At 41.7% G+C, this 27,990-nt stretch overlaps 1 protein-coding gene across 4 annotated transcripts; it reads right to left on the reverse strand.

The window, feature by feature from the left end:
- Positions 1 to 88: 88 nt before the first annotated feature.
- On the reverse strand, positions 89 to 27,584 carry MATCAP2 (microtubule associated tyrosine carboxypeptidase 2). Of its 4 annotated transcripts, XM_082312439.1 has the most exons (7): positions 27,467 to 27,584; positions 19,717 to 20,399; positions 9,209 to 9,352; positions 6,912 to 7,044; positions 5,420 to 5,725; positions 4,801 to 4,898; positions 89 to 329 (listed from the first exon to the last, which is right to left on the reverse strand). In XM_082312439.1, exons 1-7 carry the CDS (start codon positions 27,489 to 27,491, stop codon positions 168 to 170), a joined length of 1,551 nt encoding a protein of 516 aa, XP_082168565.1. In that variant the 5' UTR covers positions 27,492 to 27,584; the 3' UTR covers positions 89 to 167. The 4 variants fall into 4 exon arrangements, with proteins under 4 accessions (XP_082168565.1, XP_082168568.1, XP_082168567.1 ...); XM_082312442.1 differs by lacking the exons at positions 19,717 to 20,399; positions 27,467 to 27,584 and adding an exon at positions 11,689 to 11,754; XM_082312441.1 differs by lacking the exons at positions 19,717 to 20,399; positions 27,467 to 27,584 and adding an exon at positions 11,473 to 11,676.
- Between the last annotated feature and the right edge of the window lie 406 nt (positions 27,585 to 27,990).

The raw sequence follows: 27,990 nt of genomic DNA on the forward strand, positions 1-27,990 counted from the left end.
TACAATCACAATGCAAAAGGAACACGAAGGGACTTCTTCTGAATTCCACATATTCTGGCCACCCTTCCCTCCCGCCCCACCCCTCATAAGTCCATTTTTGCAGGCTCTGGGAAGTCCAGTTCTACATCCTCAGTTGCACAGAGTAAGTGAATGGTGGGCTAATACTGTTAATTTATGAGGTCCTGGAGCTCCTCATCAGTCAGCTCATTGACTTCCATGATTTTTTCCAAGTGCTCCATATACCGGGCATGGTCTTGCAAAAAGTGCGGTACCCTCATGTTCTCAATCACAGCTAATCCTTTCAGGCGGTCCACATCCTCATACGAGATCTGCAAGGAAGGACATGGGTTAATTTCACACTATAGCCCTTCTACTTCTCTGCTGTGGCTCTGAATTCTCTCTTGTAGATGAGAAAAGATTTCAGAGCTGGGAGTTTCAAAAGCTTGTGAGAATTCTTTGAAAACATGAGTAATTGTGTGCCTCAGTGGAAGATGCAAAAAAAATGTAATTTTAGCAAATGCCTCCATACTTCCTGATTCTGCTTTTGATTCAGTCAGCAAACAGACTCCTAGGAACCTGAATGAGAATGACCTACAGCAGCTGCAGGAATAGAGAGGGAAAGGATGGAGCACATGCGGGTCTTGGAGTCTCTTCGCAAAGAGGTGGAAAGATTGACATGAGAATGGAAAAAACACTGTGCCAAAGACTGAGGAACTAGAAAGGGAGTGCAGGACAGGCATGGCACAGGAACCAGGCAGGCTCCAGCTTTGGGAAAGGCATGGCGCCAGCTGACCTGAACTCTGCTGTTTTCATTTTCACTAGCAAATGTGCTTATGCAAAGCTAAATTAAAATGCACCTCTAGTAACTAACTACAGCATGGGCGACCCTTAAGCATCACAATTTTTTTTCCCCCCATTCAATAGCAGGGCAGAGATTGGGTTTGCCTCTTGGACTCAGAGCCTTCTGGGTATAGGTGTGACACTCTCAAACATTTTCCCGCTATTACAGGGCCTACTACTTTTTTTTCTAATGAAAGCTGAAATTTTTCTCCATAGCCTTATGATTCTACGAGCTAGGACTTAATGTCTTGAGCTCACAGTAGCTCAAGATGCTGTGAATGATGGTCCGGAAAGGATGAATGCTTTGGCTGTGCAATAGCTACACAAGCTGTCCTGCAAGCACAGAACAGGACTCCTTGGGCAGCTATCCAGTGTGATGAAATTTATGTCGTTGCCGCTTTGTCTACAAGCTGCGTGTTCTGGGCACCCTGCAGACAGAAGCATATGTACTGGCAAAAACCACAAGCCTGGCTGTGCTTACTAACTGGCACATCCTATTTCCTCACAGCAGGTTTGTGCCAGGTGGCTTGAGAGTGCAGGCTGCTCTGTCCAACCTTTTTAACCCCATGTTCCTTCTAAGAAGCTGAGCGCTGTGTGGTCAGGGCTCCTTGGAAACAGCCTGCCCTCCTAGCAGGTGATGGTTCCTGTTCGGTAAAGATTAAAGTGAGCATGGATGATCCATCGATATGTAAGGGACATGGAAGGGCTGATTGGAAAGATAGGAGGGTCTAATCCAGATGCTAAACCTGATCCATAGAGGCAGTGAGACATGGGGTGCATATCTCGCTGATGATGGGAACAAAATCCACAAAGAGAATGAATTTGCATCTGTGTACACATGTATGCTTTCCTAGCTGCAATGACAAGATGCATCCTGATTAAAAAAAAATGAACATACACCCACGCCTAGGCTTACTCAAGTCACTAAGATACCACTGTTTGAAGATGGTGTGGCATTACACCTGATTAACTATTTAGAAGTAGATACAGAGGAGCTATATAAAATCATAGCATCTCCTCTCAGTCTGGAGACACATCACCAAATAAGATTAAATACTGACCTTCTCTCCTGTCCCAGCTTGAAATTCTACCTCTTTTCCTCCCAAACAAAGGAAAGAAAAAGGACCCTTTCCCCCTCATATTTATGTTCAGGCGTTCCTGTTACTGCTGCAACGGAACAACAAGTATCTGTGATCCAAGGTGTGGTATGAATGGGATGTATTTCCCCAGTCATTTCAATTGCTAAAAAATTACAGAAGTTGACATTCTGAGGAGATCAAAAAAATAATCTCATCCTACCGTGGCAACAGGTTGTCTTCCTTACCACATGTAATTAAAATTATTGTACTAGGTAAAAAAAGACTGAGGCTAAAATGGGCTTACTCAGGCTCTTTGTAATGTGTTCACGTTCTTGGGAAACACAATAGTAGGTGACATTTTGCTGCTTTTGCTTTTTAAAACTATGGTAGTTATGCTATGCTGAAGTGCACCCAATATCTGCATTCTGTGCCTCTTCTTTAATATTACTTGCATGTGATTACCACGTGAATGTTTTGCAGTGCTTCCCACATTCGATTCTTTACTGCAAAGTTTTAAAACTGCTCCTTCCCAAAAGCATCTTTTCTCAGGCTTCAGGCTCTTTCCTTGGTCGCTTCCAGGTATGCTGAACAGCTTGCGTAAGTGCACAAGCAGTGTTCTGGTTGCGCACGTTGCTCTCTTCTAGACTGTAAGCAATGTCCGAAGCGTCAGGAAGGCATGGCTGCCTCCATCAGCCAGATCTCTAGCACTCAGATGAGAACAGAAGACACAGAAACTTCAGCGTGGCTCTGTCTTAAATACATTCACATGAGAAAGCAGTGCTCTGATTTTACAACTGTGTTAACTACCTACTAAAGCACAGAAGCAATTTGTTGTCAGCAGTATAGTTGACTGCTTTTGTTTCCTTTTATGTTCACACCTTTACTGTATTTGCAACAAAAACATGCCTAAGGCAGGCATGCTGAGAAAAATGAGCTCATTTGTTACAAGAACACTGAGAATCTTCAAAAGGCAATGAAAATTTTCCCACTAGATGCTGGGCTTCCCTATCTTTAAACCCTGTGCTTTTTCTTCTAACCTGGAAGACATGGCAGCCGAGCTTAATGCTCCCTTCAGAACTGCCTGATCCTCCTATTCCACCCTAAACAAACAAATAAATCACTCTTTAGAATGGTGATAGACTCGTAATAACCACAGGGTAGATCTCAGTGTGAGCTTCCTATTCCGCGATGGTCAGAGAACATGTTGTTCCTGAGAGTTTACGGAGATATTGGAGCAGGCCCAGTGAGGGGCCACTAAGATGATTCAGGCACTGGAGCCTCTCTCCTATGAGGAAAGACTGAGAGAGCTGGGGCTGTTCAGCCTGGAGAAGAGAAGGCTTAGAGGGATCTTACCAGTGCGTATAAGTACCTGATGGGAAGGAATGATGAGGGAGTCAGATTCTTCTCAGCAGTGCCCACTGGCACGGCAAGAGGCAATGGGCACCAGTTAAAATGCACAGAATTCCATCTGAAGACCAAACGCTTTTTTTACTGTGAGGGTGGTACAACACTGGCACACACTGCCAGAGAGGTTTTGAGCCTCCATCAGTGGAGACATTCAAAGCCCAACTGGACATGGTCCGGGGCAACCTGCTCTAGCTGACCCTGCTTAAGTGTGGGGGTTGGACTAGATGATCTTGAGAGGTGCCTGCAGACCTCAACCGATCTGTGATGCTGAGAGCAGGCACTGCTCTTATACACAAATTTCCAGTTTGATTGCAGAAGACGTGTGCAACAAAAACATTCAGAGTAGACTTTAAGATCCCTTGATTTTAGAAGTTCTAAAGTCAAACACTTACACATTATCATACTGCTAGAATTAAATTGCTTGTAGACCCTTAATATGGATGCCTTGCCATGAGGTTTATAGCGGAATCTGTAATTATATGAGGAATGACTTCTTATGTTTTTGAAGTGGCTTGACAATCCTGGAGACTCCCTGAAGCGAGAAAGGGATAAAGCAGCGCAGGAACAGTATGCGTTCAGTAGTTTAGCAGGAAGAAGCTGTGTGGAATTAAGCAGGCTTAAAGCAAAAGGAAGTTTCAGAGAATAAAGTTGCAGAGACTTATTTGACAGTGTGATTTTATTTTCAGAGCTTCCTGACTTGGTTCAGTTACCTAAATAGCTCTGCTCACCAATACGGATGTTTCTGATACTAAAGGCAAAACTTCTTAAATGTGGACCAAAACCCTCTATCATAATATGCCACTTCCCTTTATCACCCATCGATTGCCAAGTAGGCAGAAATGTTGGTATACCAGCTCTAAATGCAAGCATAGCAACATCCGTTTGAATTCTGGTTTATGTGAGCATGAACCCTGCTTTATGAACTATGGAACCTTAGTAATCCAAGGATTTAGTTCAGGAAGCGTGACAAAGTTTCTGCACTTCTTAGTATGATTTTGAGAACAAACAAGCAATGACAGTTAGAATGGACATAAAACATGTTCTGTGAATGTAGAAATGCCATGTATTCTGGGGAAAAAAACCCTGATTTTTTAAAAAACATCAGAGGTGACATCAGTGAGAGGAATCTGAGATTAAAAACTCTTTGTGGTGGAAGGGGATCTTATCTAGCACCTGTCCCGCTTGCCCAAGGCAGTCCATTGTACTGCAAGTCAGGTAAAGACCCTGTAAAGGGAGGAAAGTCTGAGAAATATGACCATAAAATCTTAATCTGATAAGCGAGGAATGAGGAAAAGCTGGGAGAAATTTTTAGGACCTCAAAATATTTGTAACTTGCACTATGTAATACAAGGTGCTGTACAGAACAGAGATTTCTAGATCAAAGTAAAACAGAGCACAATGACTCACAGCTCTTTACAGGCAGGCTTGCTGAAATGATAAAACTGTACCCTTTGGTGAGAATGAGTCCACTCACCTTTCCAAGGGCTGTCAGAAGATGGAAATCAATGGACTCCCTGTATCTCAGGATTCGGAGAATGCCATCCAAATACACTTGATCCTTATTGAAACAACCTAAAAGGAAGCAAGATACATTGCACTCTGTCAGGGTTTGTTCAAGGCATATTCTCAGAAGCCATTATGAGTAGAAGAATTTTATTTTTAAAAAATAGATATTTATATCCCAGACTTTGAAAACCTTCCCAAAAACTAAGTAGAAGGCTAAACCCACTAGCCAGAGAAAGAAATCAAACACAGAAGATGGTGTCTGTGAATATCCACAGCAACATTACATCTCTTGTAATAAACTTGAAAGGAGGTCAAACTGCAAGTATGAACTTTTGTACGGTTTTGCAATTTACATTCCCACTTCCAACAAGAAAAATCCATTGCTGATGCAATTTGAAAGTCTCACAGATGTGCATTTTCAGCCTTGTTTTCAATAGCAGAAATTCTGCTGCCTCATTTCAGAAAAGGCGGAGTCCCATTTCTCCCTTTTGCAAAGGGTTTACTGTGTGACATGATGAAGGAGCTTTGTGCATGTTCTGAAAACCTCCCTGAAGTACAAAAATAGAGAAGACAAATAGGGAACCCACCTGGTTGTGATGTGTCAGTCCACCCTCTCTTGGCTCGTACGCAGTAATCCCACCTAGTATTGGGGTCCTTGACAAATTTCCCCACGTCCTGGAAAAGCTGACTGAAGGACATGTGGCTAGCCTGATATACTGTGTAGTAGAGCAGGGCAGCTCTCCAAAGAAAAGGGTCTTTGCGGAACAGGACACTGTGAATGCTCGCTAGCCCCTCTTCTGTAGGGTTGATTGGTTTTAACCCGTGTTTTCTACGTCCGTTCCAGTTGCACCAAGGCTGGCTGTTGTTGTTAAAACCCCGAAAATAATGAGTTCCTGAAAAGAAAGGAATACGGGACTTAGAACAGTAGCATCTGATGATTAAAAAAAGTTATAAAATATGGAAGGAAATTCCCATTTCAGAACTCTGAACTGGTAGGACTGGGAACTGGGAAAAGTGCCAACTTCAGCCTTGTCTACAACAGAGAATTTTGTCAGAGGTAGATAAATGGTGCAATTATTCACCTGCTGACTGCAAGTGGGACTCCTGAAAATGCCTAAGGAATACAAATGTCAGCAGGACTTGAGTTCCCAAATCCATGGAAAGGAATTTTTGAAAGTGTCTTACATGATGAATGCCTCTAGCTTAGGCTAGGCATTGTAGTGAACAGAAGAAAGGAGAATCAAAGTAAGGGGGCAGAAATGTTGCCTCTTGAAGGTGATCAAACAGCCCTACTGCAGCCTTGGAAGAGGCCATCTCCCCTTACAATGTGAGTAACAGTGGTTCAAGGCAATTGCAGGGCTTATTCTTCAGCTGAAATTCAGGCACTAGCCAAGTTTATCCAGCTTTGACGTACTTAATTAAAACACTGAAAACTTTGTAGAAATTTTCCACGGGGCTGGGCCAACTTTGTGTAATGCAAAATCAAGGCAACCTTACACCAGTTTAGGGGTCACTGGGTAAATTCTTCATACCTAAAGCATGCCTGCATTTGCAAGCAGTACAGCATAACAGAAGCAGATTTGTAAAGTGAAATGGCTGGTACTGAGGTTGAACTGTTGCACTACTTCTGTTTCCCTTTTTTTTACTCTAGACTAGCTCTAAATCATTCTCATGAGCAAAATGTCCCTGAGCAGTGACAGCACAGAAGGTATGCCCTGGAGCATAGCCTCTGGGCTAGCATCATCTGAATGGATTACGCTTCGCCTGCTCCAAGATTCCTTTGGTGTGTGAACCTCAGTGCAGTAAGTGGGACTCTCTTCAAAAGCTCACTCCTGATCTGACCTAAAATGTTAATGTACATGAACCCTAGGAATCCCCAAGTGGATTATCTTCCTTTTACTGCATGCTGCAGTGATAAATAGGTTTCTCCTTCCCTTTAGCACACCTACAGCATAGGTTCTTTAGACAGGGACATTCCCTCCTTCTGTATGTGTACAGTGCCTGGCCCATCATTGCAAAATAAGCAAGAATGCATGCAAGTACTCCCCTTTGCCTGAAGAACTCATGTCATGCTCATACCAATTTCATGTCTCAGCATCCCTTCCAGCCAGTGCTCTCGCGCAGTGGAGATATTGATAGTGAGAGTGGGACGGCCATTCACCACTGTCATTGAGGCTCGAGATAGCAGGTCCTCCGTGAGATGGACCACAATCTGAAGATGAGAGAGTTCAGGTAGCAAACAGCTCTCTTCTTGCTCCTGTTCCTGCTCTTCCCTTTGGCCCTTCCATTATTTCATTTCACTTTGGTCCCTTGCCCTTCACAACTCTTCCTTGCTACCAGCAATCACCTATGAGAGACACTTCTGACTCCACTGAGCTATCCCAGTCACTGGTGCTCCTGACAAAACCTCAGACTTGAGTGGGACTCAGCATGAGGGTTAAGGTAGACAGACGTGAGACTGCAAAATTTAATACGGTAACACTGACCAGATTCAGGGGGTGGGGAGCAACCATATGCAGAGTAAATTAGAGAACATTCCTTTTTTTTAACTGTGTTCAAGTATCTTGGTATTACTGAGAACTGAAAAATATTAGATAAGCACAAATAAATTGACTAGGTATCCATATACTTAACTGTCTGAAACCTTTTTAGTTGCAATTCTAAAGCCACATGAATGAGAGGGGGAAGCACTGTGTACTTTGTTTCCTGATACATGATGCAGACTTGAAATATTATTAAAATACTGGTATTGTTTTGTTTTGTTTTGTTTTGTTTTGTTTTGTTTTATACAGGAATGCAGTTCTTGTTTTCCTGTTTTCTCTTGGAAAATTGGTAATCAAAGCCAGAGAAGGAAATTAATACATATTGATATATTTTGTTATTTGAGTTTAAAAAGACTTTTTAAACAAGTGACTGGGAGGGAGAAGGGAAACTCTGTTTAAGACTAAGCACCTTGCCTTCTTCATGTAATGCCTAAAGAAACAGTACTGCTCAGAAGAGTAGAAGGGAAAGTACCTACAAGAGAGATCGTGTTTTTTAATGTCAAAGGTAACAACAAAGGACCCAGGGATCAAAGGCATTAACATGACACTTCCCTGTATTCAAAACCCACCATTCAGCTTCAAGTTCAACAGCAAACCATCAGTCCCATAGCACTCGTATTTAAGATGGAGGAAAGACAGGTAAATCCCAAAGCATTTATATTTAAAGCATGGGTACCGCTTAGCTTTATTAACATCTCTTCAACTGGAGAGCGTATTTTCAGAATATTTTAGACCATACTAAGCTTGATTTATTAACCCTATTTTTGCAGAAAAAGTAAAGCATTTCATTAAGAAGGACGTGGCATGTTTGATGAGGGTGTAGGATCCTGCTTCCATGAAGACAAACCAAGACAAAAATGAATGCAAAGGGAGATAAAAGCACAGGAAAGACGAAAAATATATTTTTTTTCTGCTTGCTCTAAACTGTGGTTTTATAACCTCACTCTTAGAAACACAGGTAAAGTCTGGTATAAGTGTCAAATTATAGTCTCCCCAAAAGGTGTGATGAGTTTAATGGTTTCTCCTAATAATATTATGTTTATTAATTAAACCTAGTTTCTGGAAAACTGATTTTTGTCTCTTGATCTCCCATTCCAGACTCCTCCTGCTCACTGCCAGTGATCTCATCCAAGTCTTGGACTGTGTCAGCTGGTGTTTTCATTTGGAATAATTCTCTTTTTATACATTCAATTTCATCTGACTCTTCCAAACAATTCTATGTAATTCAGTCAAACTGGACTTTTAAAATCCTGAATATAGGAAATAAGCTTTTTGCACAGGGCTCTAAAAAATTAGATGGTTAAAGTCAGGAAAAAACAGCACTCAAACCAACTCAACAAGCCAACCTCTTTCAGACATTTTTATTCACTTATGTCACTTTCATTTGTGTTGCTTCTTATAAATCAGTCTCTTGGGCTGCTGCTTATTTTTCTTGGCCTTTTCTTAAATCTTTCCTTTGGTGTAAATAATTTGATACAAAAGAACGGATGGCAGAACTGATGAATAAATGGAAATGTGCTAGTCTCCAAGTAGCTGAAAAAAGGAGGGAAGGAAGGGTGTCGTTCTTGGGTACTCCCAAAAGAGGTGAATTTAAGAACAAGCATATATGAATCAGGAAACAGGCTCAGAGAGATGGCTGAAGCATTCACGAGGAATTTGCATCATTTCAGTTGTTCAAAAATTAGACAAGGCACAGACATGAGAAAAATATGATGTAAGGAATATTCTTGTAATTATGGAGGAGAGCCCTCCCAAACGATCTCTCGCGCCCAACCATCTGTAATTTCTGAGATCTACATAAAAGTTTCTTTCCTGACCCAGTGCATGACTTACCTCACCAAGACAGCCTTCTTTCACCATGTACTTCCTGACGTGATTCCAGATGCGACTTTTGGTCAGCAAGCTGCCTCCAGTGGCCTGTTCAAATTTTTCATAGCTTCCGTATTTCTGCAGTGTCCGCTCCATAATGTTAATGGACTATAAAACACAAAAGCATGGAAAATATGAATGCAGTAAGACCCCCTGTGGCAGACTGGCATGTGTATTCTTTCTCTCCCTCTCAATCTCTCTTTTTTAAAACTCTTTCTTCTTTTTTTATCTCATTGGGAGTCACTGTAGTCATTAGATACAGGCTGACACACTCTGTAATCAATTTATACCATCTTCAGACATACATTAATGCCAAAGTACTGAAAAAAGATTCTGATCAACTCATCTTGGACCCACATACATCAGCGTGACACAGGTGATTATCAGTCTAGTGAAATAACACCCATTTTCTCTTTAATTTTGGGAATGTTGTACAACCGCCTTGTAAATCAGACATAACAGGTCACAAGGACATTTGCACTTTAAGTTGTCAGCATGTTTCTTTTTATGGCTTTCCAAAGAATTTTACAAAGATCAACTATTACTGTCATCTCGCTTCATTTCTTGATATTTTCTAATTTAGGAATGCTGAACCATGATTAAGCAGATGTGTAACTATAATTTTAATGATAATATTTCTACCAAAAATGTCTCCTTATGATGAAATCCTCTGTACCATGGGTGTCTGTTTCAGAAAGGAGGAGAGAGAACAGGAACCTTACTCACAGAACTTTCATTTAAACCTTTCATTTAAATCACAATACTTCTTTATAACCCACCAAAATGAAGGAGGAATGTTTTATTAGACAAATAAAGTGGTATCAACAGTTCTGTTACGTATTGCTGCTAGAAGAAGTCCCTTGTGGGTGGAAAGCAGAGCATGATGCCTGCAACGTGATCTGAACTCTGCATGTTGAAGATGTTGCTGGTGGGGTGTGAAATGCTCATCCCCAGTAATCTACTTCCCAACATGTCATTTCACAGCCTTAGAAGAAAATGTGGTATAGAATAACTTCTTGCCCAGCAATAGCCCTGCTACAGGGAATGGCTTTTTTCATAGATATGATAACAGAAGCTCCCAAGAATCTCATAGAGAAAACAATATTACTGATACTACCTTAAAAAATGAATGGTCTTGCTAAGAAAATACCACTAGTGATGAAGGTGGGAATCTTGCAGACTGAATCTCTTTTTTACATTGTACACTTATATCCATGCATGAAGCTGATAACATGCTTGTTGTTTCCAGCTATGTAATTCTGACATTGTCAGATTCGCTTACTGACCACAAAAATAGGATTCATTTTGTATCTCCCACAGGTACTAACAATCCTATTCTAATTTTTTTCAGCTGAAACTAAGCAACCCTGAGTAATTGCTACTGAAAGCCATAAATGCTAGCTACATGTATTCTTAAAGTCCTGTAGCTATTCGGTGAGAGAAAGATCACTTACGTGAGTGCCAAAGAAATGCTGCACCTAATGTTTAGTATTTCTTTGTCTGCCTCTAATACTTGTTATCAAATTCAAAGGGCCTCCTGGTCAGATCTGAATTTCATTTTCAAGAATGAAGAAAGCAGCATAATTTACTACCTTAGCACAGATTAAAAAAAAAAAAAAAAAGTGTTAGCTTAAAGAAGGCTGTCATTTTGGGAGGGTTAAGCGATCTGCAAGCAAAGAATCTACCTACTGTGTCTCACTGCTGTGATCTCTATTCCCACTGCGCCTGAGTCTCCACAGTAAGTTTTTATTTACATGGGAGCAGAGAGCACTAATAGCGAATCAGAAAGTGAGGCATAAACAGAAATCTGTTACTGGTTATTCCCAGATCTATACCACCAGTTCTTCAGGGACAGCCCCGCAGCACCGCAATACGTTACTCGCGGAACTTGGCCAAAAAGTCAGTGCACGTGGCCTGACGAGAGTGACTCCAGTAGAAACAGGCTCACCGTGAAGCCACCCAGGGTTGTTCCGTGAACCCCGTTTCCTCTCACTGCCTCCTGTGTGGCCAAAACTCCCTAGCCACCACGCTATCTCCAGCGGTGGTAGTTTCAGGCTTGACAGGGACTTGCAGTGGACCCACCGGGGGCCTGGTGACGTTTGGCTGGTTCCCAGGAACTGACCCATTTGGGCAGCCGTGCCCCTGCACTTGCTGAAGCTAGCATGAGTAAGAAGCGGATGTTGTAAAGAAAGGCACTAATGAGGAACATGTTATCTTTCCTTTCTCACGTTTTCTTTATAAGATCGGGCGTCAGGATGTCTGAAGAGAGGTATCGTAAAAAGAGGAACGCCGTGCCACTACCCGAGCCACCGCAAACGATTTGGCTTTGCCTCTCCCTGTTACAACACCGCAATGAGCACACACGGCAGCACGGCCCCGTGTCGTGTGTTACGCAGCCCCACTCGGCGCCGACACGGGTGACTCCCAGGAGAATCAACAGGCACCTTGCAGGCCTTTGGCTCGATCGTTTGCAGAGAAAATAAATCCTACTGCTTCTAAAGACAAGCGGCGACGGGACTGCTGCTGTGAAAACTGCAACGTCCTTCTGCAACTTAAAAACAAATCATGTTTTTCAAGATTAATATATTAAAAATAGAGGATACACCCTCCTCTGGTGCAAACTGGGTAGCTCTGGCATCATTTTGCCTAGCCACTCCTGTAGGTATTTGACAGAGGTTCAGTGCTGTTATTTTTACTATTACTCCCATTAACTTATTGCACAGAAATAGGAGTAAGGACAACTACACATCTGTACTGGTAACCTACGAGGTAAATGGGATTGTGGTTCCCAGTAACTTCCTCATACATTAGGCCTTGTACGAATGCATAGGTGTGGCAGGGCCTAAAAGATTATAAGAAGAGATTAGAGAGGTTTTTCTATGTCAGTAAATAATAATTTTTTCTTGTGAACAGTCAAGTCTTAACATCGCTTGTCATTTAAAAATGACCTCAGATAAATGAAGCAAGGTTAGTTTCTAAGTATTAAAAGAAAGAATACATGAATCCCTCACACAGGGCCTAATGTTTCTGGAGACTAATGACAACTGCTTCTAGCAAAATTTAGGATCAAGGGCTAGATGTAAAGAACAAATCAGAGCAAAATCTAGTTCTTGTTTAATAGCTTGTCTACTTTCCCAAAGGATTTTTTCCTTTTTTTTTAATTACATATGAGTTCTTAACTTCTGAAAACATTGGCTGATTTACAAGTTTTTCAGTGTCTGCAAATGCTGAGGCATTTTCCTGCCTTACACAAAATCCTTGGTTAAAGAAGCAACCCCAAAATGCCTGCCCCCTATCCCAGGAAGTTTATTCTCAGCCGGCCGCCTGAGTAATTCGTGATAACAGTTCTTCAGTTTCCTTTGCAAGGTGCCAGATCCTTAACATATTAATGTCACCTGCTACTTGTTCAGTGTATCTGGTTTCTCTGAACAATTAACTAACTTCATTTGCTCACTCTGAAAGAAGGACTCTCTGAATTAATCTTTTGGCATGAAGTTTGTCTTCATGACTTGTTGATATTAAATTTCCATGAAGTCTATTAGATTAAACACACTAAGTACCCACTTAAATTCTTTGATGCTTAAGTTCCTTTGAATGTGCACCAGTGATTTCCATTTCTGAAGAGACTTGCTGCCCAGCAGCACGACATTTTGTCTCTCAAAACTCTTCCTTTTCTCCCCATCTCGTCCTGTGGCTAATTCTATCTCTCAGTAATAAATTCTGGAAAAAAATTGTTATAATTAATAGCCTTTTATAAAAATCACAGCGACATGAAGAAGCAAGATGCAATAGGTGGAATGGTTCGGCTTTAAATTCTCTGAAAGGTATTTAATACAGGAACTGATACAGGGATGGATGCTATTTTCAAAAGTTGCCAGGATTTAGTCCTTTCCATTTTAAGGGATCTTAAGGCATCTTTCAGAAAGTATCCAGCATTCAGGCTACACATGTCTACTAGTAAATCAAACAAGGCCAGTCGAGTAGGGGTGGATGAGAGCAGGTTTGATGAAGCAGAGGACTGCCAAAACCATTTGAGAGCAAGGGGTCAGTTTCTTCTCAACATGAAAGCTCATAAAAGTAAGGGTGTTTGAGAAGGGCGTGTAAACGCCATTAACCAGTTCTCTGTTTTGACGCTGTGTATAAAGACATTACTACTATGAGATGCAGCTTTACGTAGGTGTGTTTGGTGAGGTTATTCCAAGGGACTCTCCTGCCTTTGAGTGCAGGTATTTTCTAAAACCACCTCATCACAACAAACAGTGCGAAAACGAGCACTGAATGTGCCTTAAACTTCCTGCTTGGCCATCCATTACAGCAGACTCCCTGGAGCTGAGACCCACACGTACTCAGGGAGGTAGCATGAGTTTGGGAGTCAGGAGGCCCACGTTCCAGCTCCTCCTGCCTGCCGGCAGGCGCCCTCCTGAACTCTCCCGCAGCTGTTTTAAGGCTTTTTCTAAAACGCTGTGAAACACTTGAACCAACAGCACAATGTGAATAGCAGGGTTTCAAAGAGACATCCCCCTGAAGAAGCACAGACCTACTCTGCCCTCTCTCCACTCAACCCCATGCACTGTTGGCAGCTTCAAAGGCGAAATGTGGGATACTGAAGGATGCTTCCTCTACCGTATGTGCCACGCTGAGTAACCCATAACCTGACAGTTCAGCCACCTCCAAGCAGATGTGGAAAGTTTGAACCCATGCATATTGAGGAAGTCATTAAGCTTAAGCCTCCACATTGCTGAACATGCATTTTCTTGGTTAGGAAACTACTAAGAAGGGTGCTCACCACTATCACCTTCTCCCTTGACTCTGTCTTAAGCAAAACAAAAGAAGTCCCAATAATTCTTTCCAAGTGGCCAGGTGTGACTCTGCAAGCACCGAAACAACAGAGAGAGCCATCATATACACACACATTGCCACCAGCGCCCGAATCGCTGGGGAGTGGCAGATCGCCCCAGCACTGAGATGGGCCCCATCCCCAGTGATGCTGCTGGTTGGGACACTTCTTGCCACAACTGCGCCGGCTGGTGGTGGTTCCTGAGGGGAAAAGGTTTGGGATATTTTTGGATCCCAGGCACTGAATACAACACAGAGCCCTTCATTTGGGGTTCTGCACCTGTCTCAGAGGTGAGATGACTCAAAGTCAGGTGTTGCAAGAACTTGCTGGGAAAGGGAAAAATCCAGACCAGCATGCCAGCTCTTGCCTATTCCAGCATCCAACTATGAACCTGTTTTCCAGCCTCTGGGCCAGTGGAAAGCAAGGTACTGATATTGCCACAGTTGCCAAGACCAAACTGTAAACTCTTGAGCAACAGGTAAAAAAATGGAAGAAAGGAAGGACTATGTGGCTGTACCAGGTTACTGGTTAGAAGTAGTAATTCCTGTTCTCATTATTATCTAAAAGGTCTGGTTTAATCCCTCTTATCACTACTGAAGAGTGCCAAAAGAAGCAGTGTTCCCAAGACAAGTCCCCTTGCACAGCAAACTCTGTTGATGCTCAAGAAAGTAGTGACGCAGAAGCAACAAAAAGAGCAAGACTAGGGTCTGTTTAATTGACAGGTTTAGGTTTTGGCGGTGGCTTTTTTAAATAAATTATTTACAGCCAAGTCAGTCTCTGAATCCCAAGTCACCCATGTGCAGCAACACAGCTTAGTTACTTGAGAGTTATTGTAGAGAGATGTACTGATGAGACATGCTCATGAATTGTTTGAGGCAATCAAGGTAAAAAATGGGCTCAGTGACCAAGGAGTCAGCCCCCCCGCGTTCAGAAGCAGCTCTGCTACAAAAGGGTTGCAGTCCCTGTTGAGGTTTGCGAGACAGACAAGGCTTGCAGGCACCATTGCTTTCCTCCCCGCATAGCTTATTTACTGAGGGGAAAAACTTCCCAGCTGCATCCTTAGGTAACACCAGATGCAACTTGTTAGTCTAATCAACAGCCATAAAATGGTGGTTGCCCTTCTTTTTGGGGCCAAGTGGAAAGGAGAGACAGGGAGAGGTAAGAATGGGTTTTTGAGGCTAGTCTATTCAGGCTGTAGTATTTTGAGTTTTATTTAGTATTTACAGTGGCTTTTCTTTTACATGCTTGCTCTTTGCATGATAAAGAGTGTGTTTTAGTGATTTAAAGCTGGTGGAAATATTTTTAATGGAAAACTTTTCAAATACGTTGCAAGGAATTAATACTCACTTGGTTCTTATATGAGACTGTCCTTAAATAAACCTATGCCTCTACTGTAGTATCACCAGAAGTGATCTACAGTCTAGAGTTATAATTTCTTCCTCCCTATCGATTGGCCTCACCAATCATTTGATAGTAACTTCAATGGTGATACCAATTTCTGGCATCAAAATTATAGCGTTGCCCTGAACCTGTGCCTACGGGTTTAATGTTGGGCTCCAACCCGACAGCCGCTCAGGGTGGTGCTGACTGGTTTTCCTTCACCCTTACATTATACTGTCAAAATGCATCAACCGATGCGGGTCTCGTTTGCATCGGTGCCTACTCAAATGTGTTTTATGGACTTACTTAGAGATGTGGTCATTAGAAAGATCAAAGACCACGAGGAGCCGGTGAATGGAAGAGAGAAGTTTGTGTAGGGCCCTGAGAACTTATGCTACTTGGATAGCCTGATATGCTTTGTGTTATATATTAACATACTTTATCTATAAATCTTAGTTTAGGAGAGAGTTTGTTACTAGTGGAGAATGAGGTGTTCTACAATTAAGTGCTTTTACAGCCAGTGATGCGTTATTGAATTTTCAACATGCCTAAGCTGTGACATCACCTGGACACTGCAAGGGGTTACTCTGTGTTCAGTGTCTTGTTGTTTAGCCTTCCAGCTCCACCTAACTATTTTTCCAACATCTGATAAATTTGCTAATTGTAGGCTACTTGTGTTAATGACTTAAAAGGTGTGTAACACAAACACTTACAATGTGGCACAACCGATTTATTTATTAACTGAAAACTGCTATATTTTGTATGAGTACAAGGGAAAAGGATGTACAACTCTTTCACAGGGGGATTACTCATTCAACAAAATGATGATTTTTCAAAAATACATATGTATATAAAAATAGATTTCCTGCCTTCATGTAGAATGCGAAGAAGTAGGTGTTAACACACAGGTTATTTGGCACTGCAACTTCCTTGCTGATTTTGGTTCAGCAAATTGCAACTGTTAAGTCATCTACTCTGCAAACACTGGTGACAATTACTTCTGGTAAAGTATTGCCACCTTTAGCATCTGTGCAAAAATAACAAACACTTTAAGCGTTAAGAAAACTTAACAATGAAGGACAAGTAGTTTGAGCCAGAAGGAGTGCTAATCAGAAAACTGTCATAGTGCTTAGAGCACACAGTTGCTGCACTGACCTTGAAACACAGCAATAAGAGAATTAATTTCTGTAATATTAGATATGTCAATCAATATGAAAAGCTGCAAGTCTGCATACTATTTTTTATTCTCAAGTTCCCTTCCCTAAAAGCACATATTGTGTGACTCATGAAAGAACCTTATTATGAAGAGAACAAGATAAAATAGAAAGAAACAGAGCAAAGTATAAGAGAGACATTTAAAATATTCTTTTCATATGTATTAATAATTCAAAAATGTTTACTCTACGTCTATGAAAAGTCAATCAATAAAAGTGTTGGGCTGTGCCCAAGGTTTAAAAATCTTTCATCTGACTAGTGGCCTGGGGGTGAAACGGGTGCTCGCAAGCCTGGGCGTTCCCTATTGCAGCATTGCTGTGTTAATGGCTTGCAAATCCATAGTGTTCTTTGCCCCCTTTTTTTTTTTTTTTTTTTTTAAAGGGGGGGGGGTAGGGTGTGATTCATCTTCCAGATATGTTGCAGTAATGCTATATTAACCAATTCCACAGACATGCATAAAAGCAGAAAGGGCAATAAGAAAACACAATCTGTTTTAATGTCCTAGCAGGCTATGCACAGCTGTGGGTAAAAATATTTTTGAAATTATTAAAAATCTTCTGAAATGTCAGGTTTTGAGCTCATGTCAGTGAAGTGTCCTAAAAGTCCCCTATAAAATCAGTGACTTGTGTCAGTAGAAAGCTGGTTTTACAGGGATATTAGTCATAGAAGAGCAAGCAAGTATAAGTTGCTGTAAGCACCTTTTATAGAATGAAATAGGAATAATTCTATTTCTGTTCACACAAAGCAAAGCTTCCTAAAATAAGCACAGCAACAAATGAAAGCCAAAAATGTTTCAAAAAAAAAACCAAAAATTAATTTATCCTTGTTGCAGGAAAAAGGATGACTACATGCCATTGTGTTTTTACTGCAGACCCGAATCTTGATGCTATGAGTACTTTTTGCAGCTGAAGTACTCTTTCCTGAACTTAACGCTTCCTGTAAGATACCTATGTGTTTATTCTGACAAGCAAAATCTGCATGGGAAAAAAAAATAGCACTGAGGAAAAGCAAGTGCTCATACAATATTTGCTGATTAAAATTTTGATTAATGCTGCTTTTTCTGGATAGTAAATTTGCATGAAATGAAATTCAAATTTGTGTGGAGATGAAAATTTCTAAAGCTAGTTGTAGATTAAAAAAGAGAGAGTGCCACCTGCTGGGCTTGGAGCTGTGTTATAGCTGTTTTTTTGGTTATTTATATGAAGTGCAGGATATTGTTGTTCAGTATTTTTAGGAGCTGAACTTTGAAGAAATACTTTTCTTGCTAAAAATTTCTATAACTTAAACTAAATCTTATGAAACAATTTAGATACTCATTGGTAAGTTTCACAGATATCATACTTCATTGAATATTAAATACTTCGCTGCTTTTTATAAAGTTGTTATAAAACCTTTATTTTCCCATGCTTTGTATGTAAAGTGAAAAAGGTAGAGTTACAAATTGGAATAATATTAACAAATAATTCATGATAAAAAATTTTCATTATTTAGGTGTGAGGTTTTCTTATTAAAAGAAGGGTAAATCAATGACAGGCCCGCTCCATAAAATCATCATGCATAAAATAGTTTTTAAAGCTCTATCACCTCATACTGAAGGGGATAATTTGCATTAAATTTTTTTGGCAAATTAGTTATTGTTGATTTACTGTAATCTATGATTAATGTTCCTAACATTGCCATAAAAATCAAAGGAAAATTTGCTAAAAAGCTCTAGTCAAGGAGTGGTTTTATTTGGTGTTAGTATGATTTAGTTGGTTATTTAAAAGCATGGAAGCTGATTTTAAGAACAGATCAGCCGTTCTCTGTTGTCATAAAGAAAATAAATTCTGAATGAAAACACAGCTACTGGGTTTTTAAAATACACAGATCTTTCTAATGTGAAAATGCAGATGAAGCCTTACAATATGATGACTTAATGGGTAGTAACACCTGTGTGCTTTATTGGATTTGAGAATACATGTCAGACTCTTCACAAGTCAAGGGTCAGCTATTAGAATCCATGGTACTTTAATTCATGTATCCTTTACACGGGGAATTTTAGGGGTTTTGAAGTGAAATATTCGTATCACAAAGAAGTGAAACTCATGGAATGGCAGGATCTCTTCCCAAGTATCACCTGAAGTATGAGATTCCCTCTTTAGAAAAGCTTGTCAGACTTAGTAGTTCAGAAAGATCTTATTTTAAAAAACAAACAAACAAAAAACAAAAAAAACCCCACAAAACAAACAAACAAAAAACCAACCAACCAAAAAACAACAGAAGTGGGAAGAGGACTGTTTCTGTTATTATGTGGATAGGTACTGCTTTTTGTTATTTAGGTAAAAGTTGAAAGGAAGATGTTTTTTGTTGTCCTCCTTGTTGGTTTTGGGGATTTTTTTTTTGTAACTCAGACAGGTAGGAAGCCAGGGTAGTTACACAGAACAGGAATGTCTGTATGCAGTGTGGCTGCATATTATGAAAGAAAAAAAAAAAAGAAAGGATTTCTTTTAAGTTTTACCTATCTCTGGAATGGATTTTCAGTCCGCTGCTTGATCAAGCCTCATATAATGCAAATATTCTTTCAAAGTTGGTTAAAACAAGGAACATCAGCATATGCTTATCCAATAACCATGACCTCAAATAATTGCCATTCCCTCCCAATCCCTGCATCCCCAAGAGGATTGGCTGGATCTCTACACTGCTTTTTTCCTCTGTTTATTAAAGCCTATTTAGACATTGTATTTTTCCTGTATTTGACTATGCTTCATTGCCTAAAAAGCTTTCTTGCCTCAAATTATGTTTCATGTAAACCCATTTATAAGGAACTGTGCCTTTATCCTATGTAGAATCCTGTAAATATTAGGAAGGCTTTCATTGTTTAATTAAAAAGACTTTCCTTCAGTTCTACTGTTGTATTCTCATCATTGATGCATTTCTCAAACAGTGGGGCAGGATGATAAGCAGGAACAACTTTCACTTGCTACAAACAAAGCCAAATACCACCTTTACAAGTGTAGGGAAAAATAATCAGTGGAAAAGGAGGGGAAAAAAGTAACTATACCTGCTTAAGAAATCTGTCAGATGCGTGGCTATGCTTAGCTAACACATTTGGCAAAGCAGGGTTTGCATATTCAAACTGAGGATTGTATGTGAAATCTGACTTGAAGAATTTCATCTTCTCTTTCTCCACATTGGAAGGTTTGATTGCAGTCAGCAAACAGAGTTTTCGGCCAGAGACATCTCCCTCTTTTCCATGGCTTTTTGATGACTGGGATTGCTTTGGCTTTGTTAGATTAAAATGCCTCTTAGCTCTACTTCTGGGTCGAGGTGGTAGTCCTATGCTGTTCCCTGCAACCGAAATACTGTTTGTAAACTTCATGCTGGTAGACACGGGGCTAGTGATGATGATGGAGGGCTGCCTGTTTGTGCAGTACCATCCACTGCCGAGCAAGGGTAGCGGGACTTTGATTTTGCGGTGCTCATTGCTTCGCAAGGTGGTAGAACACTTTGTAGTTTTTCTGTGTTTCTTGTGGTGAGCAGATGGCTGCTTTTGAGCCTGGTGTTTTTTCTCCTCTTTGCTCTGCAGAAGGACATTATAGCTACTGGTTCCTGTTGTGAAAATGTCCTTAAGGATCCCAGAAGGTGGGTGCCGGAGGCTGTTTTCATTATTAATGTTCGGCTTATGTTCTGCTGGACTCAGGACTGATTTCTTAGAAAGCTCTGTCTTAGGCCAGTGAAGTTTTTCTGCATTGAAGGATAAAAAAAAAAAAGAGCTGAGGATAAATTTGATTGTTTCACACAGCAATACTAATATAAAGGACTCAAAACTGCAACATAAATGAAACACAAAACTTGCCTTAACTGTAGTCACATCAAGTTAGTTGTGACTTCTAGACATATGGGAGAATTGTGTGTGTATATCACTTTTGAACAATTAGACTGGGTCTTGTAAGACCCAGCTAAACAAGTGTTTTATGCTTGCATCTCCATGCACAAGTGCACTGTTTGCAGCTCAGAACTAACTTGTTTAAAACAAGACTGTGCAGGGCTTTATGAATGTTTACTGTTACATTAACAAATTTTTAGTTTTCAGCAAAATCTGATTGATCTTTTTCATGCAAGGATGGCTTTCTGTATGGATAAAGAATAACTTAAAAAAATAGGAGACTGTATAGGAGTATGTGAGCAGTATTTACAGTGAAGTCCCACAAGGATCGGTGCTGTGATATAAGCAGTCCGGTGTGGTCTCATCTGCAAAATCTGATTTATAGAATTTACTCTCAGAAAAGATGAGAACACTGGAATGGGCCAGCCACTGTGAACAATTTACACCACCATATGAATAGTAATGTAAGTTTACAGACTTCAGTTTCACGTATTCCTTCTTAATACAGACAGTAGGCTATATTTAAAGAGGAGAGAGATCAGCTAGTTACAAACACACCCCTGAGAATCCTTATGACAACGCTGTCATTTCATGTATTCAAAGTTGTCCTACAATAACAGCTGGCTTTAAGAAAACACTTGAGAAGAAACATTATGAACTAAACTGAATGCAAGATGTGAATAAGGTTCCTTTAATGAATGAACCCTCCTTTCTTGCTCTGGCCCCTGGCATAGCCTTCAGGGAAGACAGGTCCCTGGCGCAGAGCAGCCGCACAGAGAAGTCACTGAGGATTAAAACTGTATTTAACATTTGTGCTGGCCTGTTACAGAGAAATGACCCCTCTCCGCTGGTTCTAACCATCCTCTTCTCCCGCCAACCAGTTCATCCTAGAACATCAGGTGAGCCGAAAGTAAGGGCACAAATAAATCCTGCCACAGAGAAATGCCTCCTGCTTCTGCACCTAAAATGAAAGGATTCACAGAACAGGAGATATGGCTGGAGCTCAACTAAAGCCCGCAAAAGGGATTTGAGCTTCAGCCCACAGTTATACATAGCTGAGCTGTAATTACTTTACATACAGTAATTTTGCTAACGTTCAATTCAGAGCATGAGATCATTAAATGCCTCCAAGAGGAAAAAAAAAAAAAATCAATAGTAGTTTAACTTCAGCTTTATTTTCACAGTAAAATTAGCTTTTGCTCCCAACATAAGCACCATGACAACGTATTTCATGCTGTTGGACCTCTGTCAGTTCCATGTCAGTCTGTGTTCCTCGGTTCTCCTGAGGATGCTGTTCTAAAAAGCAAAAAGACAGAGGTCCTATTTGGACCTATTGGGAAATCTGCAGCCCGTCTGTTTCCTCTACTGGAAAGACAGAGATAGAAACATTAGAGCATTCTCTTCCACTAAAGTATGCGTATCTTACGCAAGCTCAGTTTTGTTTCATAGGAAGTTTGCGAATCTTCTTTCTGCGCTTGGTGCAGGAACGCGCTCCTTGGCATTCCCCTTCAAATTGTCGGATCAGTCTCATCACGTACGTGACAACCTGCCTAACGTGGCTCGTTCTTGCTTTACCATTAGCTGTAGCGGCGGGGAACCACAATTCCCATCGCAAGAAACACAACGTCAAATACGCAGCCAGGATACCATGCAGTGGGCTTTCATTTATGTGTGCACCTATCTACAAACAACTGCTATAAAATGAGGCATTTTTTGGACAACAGAATAAGATGACAGCTCGCACATGTTTCTTGGCAAGTATTTAAGATTGACTTCAGGTCTGCGCCAAGTATTACAGTATGAGAATCCTTACTTTTAAGAAGGGGAAATGAAAGGCAAGGTTTCCAGAATGAATGCAGAAATACTAAATTTCTGAGCATGTGACTTTGCTTGTGTAGACAAAATTGAAGTTGGAAATTAAAGAGCTACTTCTTAAAATACAGATGAGAGAATAGTGTACCCCTAGTGGCGGTAACACTTCACCTTCTCTACTAACCAATTCTCAAAAGCCACAAAGAGCAGAGAAGCCTTAAGTTACTATTACATAGGGAATATTTTGAATTAATACCACACGTATATCTGAGAAGTGATAAACAGAAAACAAAAAAACCCCCCATAAACAGAATTTAATGAAACAACTCAAAATTACCTTACCCCCCTACCCCAAGCTCTTGTGTTGATCCAATACCAAAAACTCATCACAGTAAGCTTTCAGAGCTGAGTAGTACACCTGGCCAGAAATAAATGCATCTATATCTAGATAATTTCTGAACATCACAAGCCAGAATTCTCCTGCAAGTGTCACAAATGGTGATCGAGTGCTGAACACGTACTGGCAGGTTTCACATGCACATGGTTGATATAAAAAATAATTGTCCCCAAAGCGGTAGTTACTTTGTATGTGCAATCTCGTAGCAAAATGATTTTTCAGCTGCCAGACTAAGTGTGGCTGTCCTTAATTTTCTTACTACTAAAGAAGGATACTGTTTGATGCATGTTTGTCTTGGAAATCTAGAATCAACAGATAATCCAGCAGATTTGAAAGATTATATTAGATAACACTGCAGTTTTCACAGAAGTCATGTAATTACTGTTCTAAATTTTTTTAACATCATTATTTTACAAAATAAACTAGACAATATTTGAGATGTCAAAATCATGTTGCAAAACACCAAATTTTCAAGTTCTTTCTTTAGTACATTTATTTAATCTGTAATAGTTATCATTTTATACTCATACATCTGTAAGACATCATCAATGAAACGAAAAATACATTGTCTTCTAGGAAACTTGACTTACTAAACTATATCCAAATTTTCCAAGGATTAGCAATGCCTGGTGACTGAAACCGATGTCTAGTATTCTGAATATAAAACCAATTCATCGCACAGCCTGTATTCTATAAATGTGCTTCAGTGTTTCAAAAAGTACTGAGATACCGTACTGCTATAAAGTAGGCAGTCAGAGAATGGATTATCAAGCCACATTAATTACAGAGATTGGCTAGCAGTGATTTCCAGCTTTTAAACTCTGGATACCATAGGACAGCTGTCACAGATTACTTCTAAAAGGTCTGAAAAAGGCAAATTGAAAATTGCCGTACTATGGCATAACTCTATCCTGCTACATATCATATAGGTTTTATCTTCTGTATCTCATCCATGTGTGTTACATGTGTTCTGAGAAGCACAAATTTGAATTTCCTGACTTTACATATTTCAGTTTTTGCAGCAGAAAACTGTCAAAGAACATATGCCCAAACCTCCAGTCACCTTTGAGAGCCTCTCTAAAAATGTGTAATTTATGTACAAAGATTCTCCATTGCTCTCACTTCCAAACATTCAAAGTCACAAAGCCCCAAGTCCTGCAACAATTAAAAAACCCCCACAACAAAACTAGCATAGTCTCTTCCAAAAAGATTTCCCATCATGTTTACTTCCGTTTATTGATGTTTTGTTCCTTTCTGCAACAACACAGTAATAAAAACATAGGTCCTAGAGACATGGCTGAATTACTAAATGAAACAATCTGCCAGGTTTGGAGTGGAAGGTGATGATGTAGGAAGAAGCAAGGAGGGTGCAGAAGAGCCGCCTGTGCCCATTTTGGCATCATTAGGGTACCAAAGGAAAGAACCCCCTCCTGTTCAAGGGAGACTTGGTCTGTCTTGGGCCAGAGCAGAGCTCTGCCCCTTTTCGGAGCCTCTGTGTCCGGTTTCTGCTACTCCGTAAGGTGGGTTAGCAGGGCAGCCGGCCAGCCAGGGGCAACTCCCCCTGTGTGTCTAAAGGGCCTCACACAAGAGTAGGTTGTGCCCTAGCAAAAATCTCATCATTTTCAAGGTATCTGCTGGAATCAGCAGTACCGGACTTAATCCATCCTGCAGATACAAATGTACTGTGTGTCACAGAACAATGCAAAATACCACGAGCTTGATTTTGCCAACAGGGGAGTTTCACCCCTGTGTAACTTCATTTACATGGGTGTAGTTATGCCAGTGTCACAGCAGTACTGGAGAAGGGATGTACCCCAAGACTGCTAACAGAGAATATGCGGGAACCACAGATCTAATTATAGTTCTGCACTAATGATACACTTTCCATGTCTTAAGTTGCACCCCAGTCACTAGCTTTGAGTCTTGTAGCATCGCAGACACTGCCTAATCTTGTCAGAGGTTATTTTTTAGGAAAAAATATATCAGATTTTACAATATATTCAGGAGCTAGGTTACATTATTGGCTTCCATCCTTTAGAAATTGATGAATTGAGCTAATCTTTTATTATGCTAATAATGTGTGTGGCAAAATCCCAACGTAAGAATTTTTCCAGACTTTGGAGAGTGTTGTAGAAAAATCTTCCTCTAGGCCACTGGGTAGCTACTATCCAAGCTGCTTCTTAAATACCTATTCCATACGTGGAATGAGGTTAATGATAGATATTTATGGGCACAGATCTCTCTCTGCCCAACTAGCCTTGCTCTAAAAAAGTGGAGAGCTCCTGTGGTTTTTGAGCAGCCGTCACTCAGGTTACATAGGCATAATGGACAAATCCTTTCCAAACTGCAGGTATGATTCTTAAGGTGCTTAGCAAAGATGTTCTTGGAGCAGTTCCTCCTGTCCTAGGAATGTAATGGCCTGAGCCACTGCTTTTGGTTTTCAGTTCACCATTATCATGTTAGAACACGCTTGAATTTCTTTTTGTTCAAAATCAGAAACCACTTCCAATAGCTTGACATCAATTTTCAAATTTCTAGAAATGCAAGCCATGTATGTGATCTGTCTACAAGTAATTAGAAAATAGGGAAGTTTGAAACTGAGATGAGAAGAAAATACATGGACGTGACGATTAAGATTCCTCCTTTGACACATTTTGCAAATGTACAATTACATTACAAAGAAATATTTACCTTTAATATTCAGATAATATGAGTAGATTAACAACTACCTGTAGTTTATGAGCTCTAGACTGTATGGTTTGTGGGTGCAGAGGGCTGTAGGAAGAATATTCTGCAAAAAACAGGCAACAAGAGAGTGTTGTATATGAATCTATAATGTTCCACTGCCTCTCAAATACTACAGGCTTATGTTTGTGGAGTAACTGAATCTGACCAGAATCCTGTAGTATATTGCCTCACCACTATAAATACCTTTAAGGTTTACAAACACTCAAGCTTTGAACAGCAAGTGTCAGGCACTTGAACTAGACAGCACTGGAAGCTCTGTCTATAATGACTGAAAATGGTTTAGCTCTAGAATTAGTCAGTGAGCTCCTGTAAAAAGACTGGTGCTGAGCTATTTTCTATTTTCACAGCATGTTAGTTATTAACGAGAGCCTGTATGATGTTGGGAACTTTGACGTTTAACCTGAGACTTTTTTTTTTCCCCCAAAAAAATTCCTCCTGTAACAGCATTATCTGTCATTGAACTTTAATTCTGAGCTCCAAAATGAAGGGCAAGTTTCAACTATGAGCCAAATTGTATGTCTGATTCATTAACTGCCAGTGTTTGTAAATAACTCTGAAATATCCAGCATTTACAGGACTCATTGGCATGATCTTGGACTATGCAGTTTGGTTTTTCTTCTTTAAAGTTACAATGATATTTAAGATGTAGTCTTTCTACCTTAAAAAAAAAAAAAAGTATGAACTGACTTGCAAGCAGTCTCTTGCATGCATGTTTCTACACTGAAATATGATATTACATAACTGACTCCAAATACAGGTTCTTCAAATTAAATTACATGAGCACAGCAATAATCAGTAAAAGTGAAGGTTTGGCCCTACCGAAATCAAGTAACAAACTCCCATTGATTGAATAGACTCAGGATATAATCGCAAAACACGGATTTATAGACAGACCTGCACAGGATGAAACTCCCATCCAAGCAGATCTCTAGCTCGCTCTACTGCAGCACAGGTGTGTTCAGGAATATTTGATGGAGGGGTATGGACCCAAAAGAACTCTCTTTCCTTTTAAGAAACCTCAGTCCTTTAAGATTACGGTTGCTGTTGTACATCTCCAGGGATGCTCCGTCCGATTCCATGAACTTTATTTCTACTCGCGTTACCAGAAGTAACACCCTACTCCTATCCATGCACAGATGGAATGGCATATCAATTAGGCAGAGAAAGAGTAGCTGTAAGAAATCTTAATTATGATTGTAACAGTATTGTATGAGGGGACACTGAGACATCTCCACCAGATCTCTTCTAGATAGATTTTCCTGAAACCTTGAAGCAGCTGAAGTAATGACACACGAAATGACGTCAAATTTAAACACGGAAAACGTCCGAGTGAAACATTTGTTTTGCAGCAGCCGCTGTATTGTAGGTTTTCCTACACACCTATACACAGCACTGAAGAGAATAGTTTTGTGTGGTATCAAATACTCTCCCATACTATCGTTACAGAGCCGTAATACAGGTTTTTATACGCACATATTATATAAATATTTGTTCACTTCTCTGAAAACACGGCGAAGAGGCGAGCCACGGAGCGGGAGACACCAGACACGACTAGCGATAGTTTTACTGGCGCTCTTAGCGGCACCCCCCGCCCGCTGCCGGGCGGCCGCCACCCCCGCCTCCCCGCCAAGGCGCCGGGCCGCAGGCCAACGCCCCGCCGCCGCACGCCCCGCCGGGACCCCGGCCCGCCGCCCTCCCCCCGGGCAGGTACGCGGGGCGGGCACGCCTCCTCGGGTGATTTATGTTTTCTTTTTCCCGTCAGGCGGCGGCTACCTGCGGGCTGGCTGCCCCGCCGCCGCGGGCAGCGCCTGAGGGGAGAGCGGCCCCGCCTCGCCCCTCCTCCCGCCGCCGCAAGCCCCTCGCCCAGCCGGTAACGCCCCGGCCGCCCCGCAGGCGCGGCCACCGGTGCCCGGTCCCGCCTCAGGCTGCCGCCCCGGGAGCGGCTGGGGGGCCGGGGGCGGTACTCACCGGTGACACGGATGGACTCCAGCATGGTGCTCCGCCGGGCAGCGCCGCCGCTCTGCCCCGCCGGTTTCCCCCTGCGCGGCGGGCTGGGCCGGGCTGGGCCGGGCCGGGCCGGGCCGGGCGGCGGGGCTCCCGCCTCCTGGGCGGGGAGCCCTGAGAGGAGGCGGGGAGGGAGGCAGCGAGCGGCGCGGGCTGTGCCGGCTTCGACGCCTCACCGGAGCCGGCCCGGCCCCGCCGCGGCCGGGGGAGCCCGGCTGGCCCCGGCCCGGCAGGCAGGAGCCGCAGCAGCGGAGCGCCCGCCCGCGCCTGCAGACTACAAGTCCCGGCGCGCCGTGCGCCGCCCGAGCGCTGGCGTGGGCAGGGCGGGGGGCGAGCTGCATCCTGGGAGCTGTAGTGCAGGGGAGGCGGCGGGGCGGGGCTGCCGCTGTCCCGGGATGGCCGCCGGCGGGGCGGGCACCGAGCTGCACCCAAAAACACCGCCGAAAGCGCCCGCTTTATCGCAGCGGCACGGCTTGACGTCAGGTGCC

This window comes from Platalea leucorodia (assembly GCF_965183815.1).
Source record: "Platalea leucorodia genome assembly, chromosome: 1".
Classification (NCBI taxonomy): Eukaryota; Metazoa; Chordata; class Aves; order Pelecaniformes; family Threskiornithidae; genus Platalea; species Platalea leucorodia.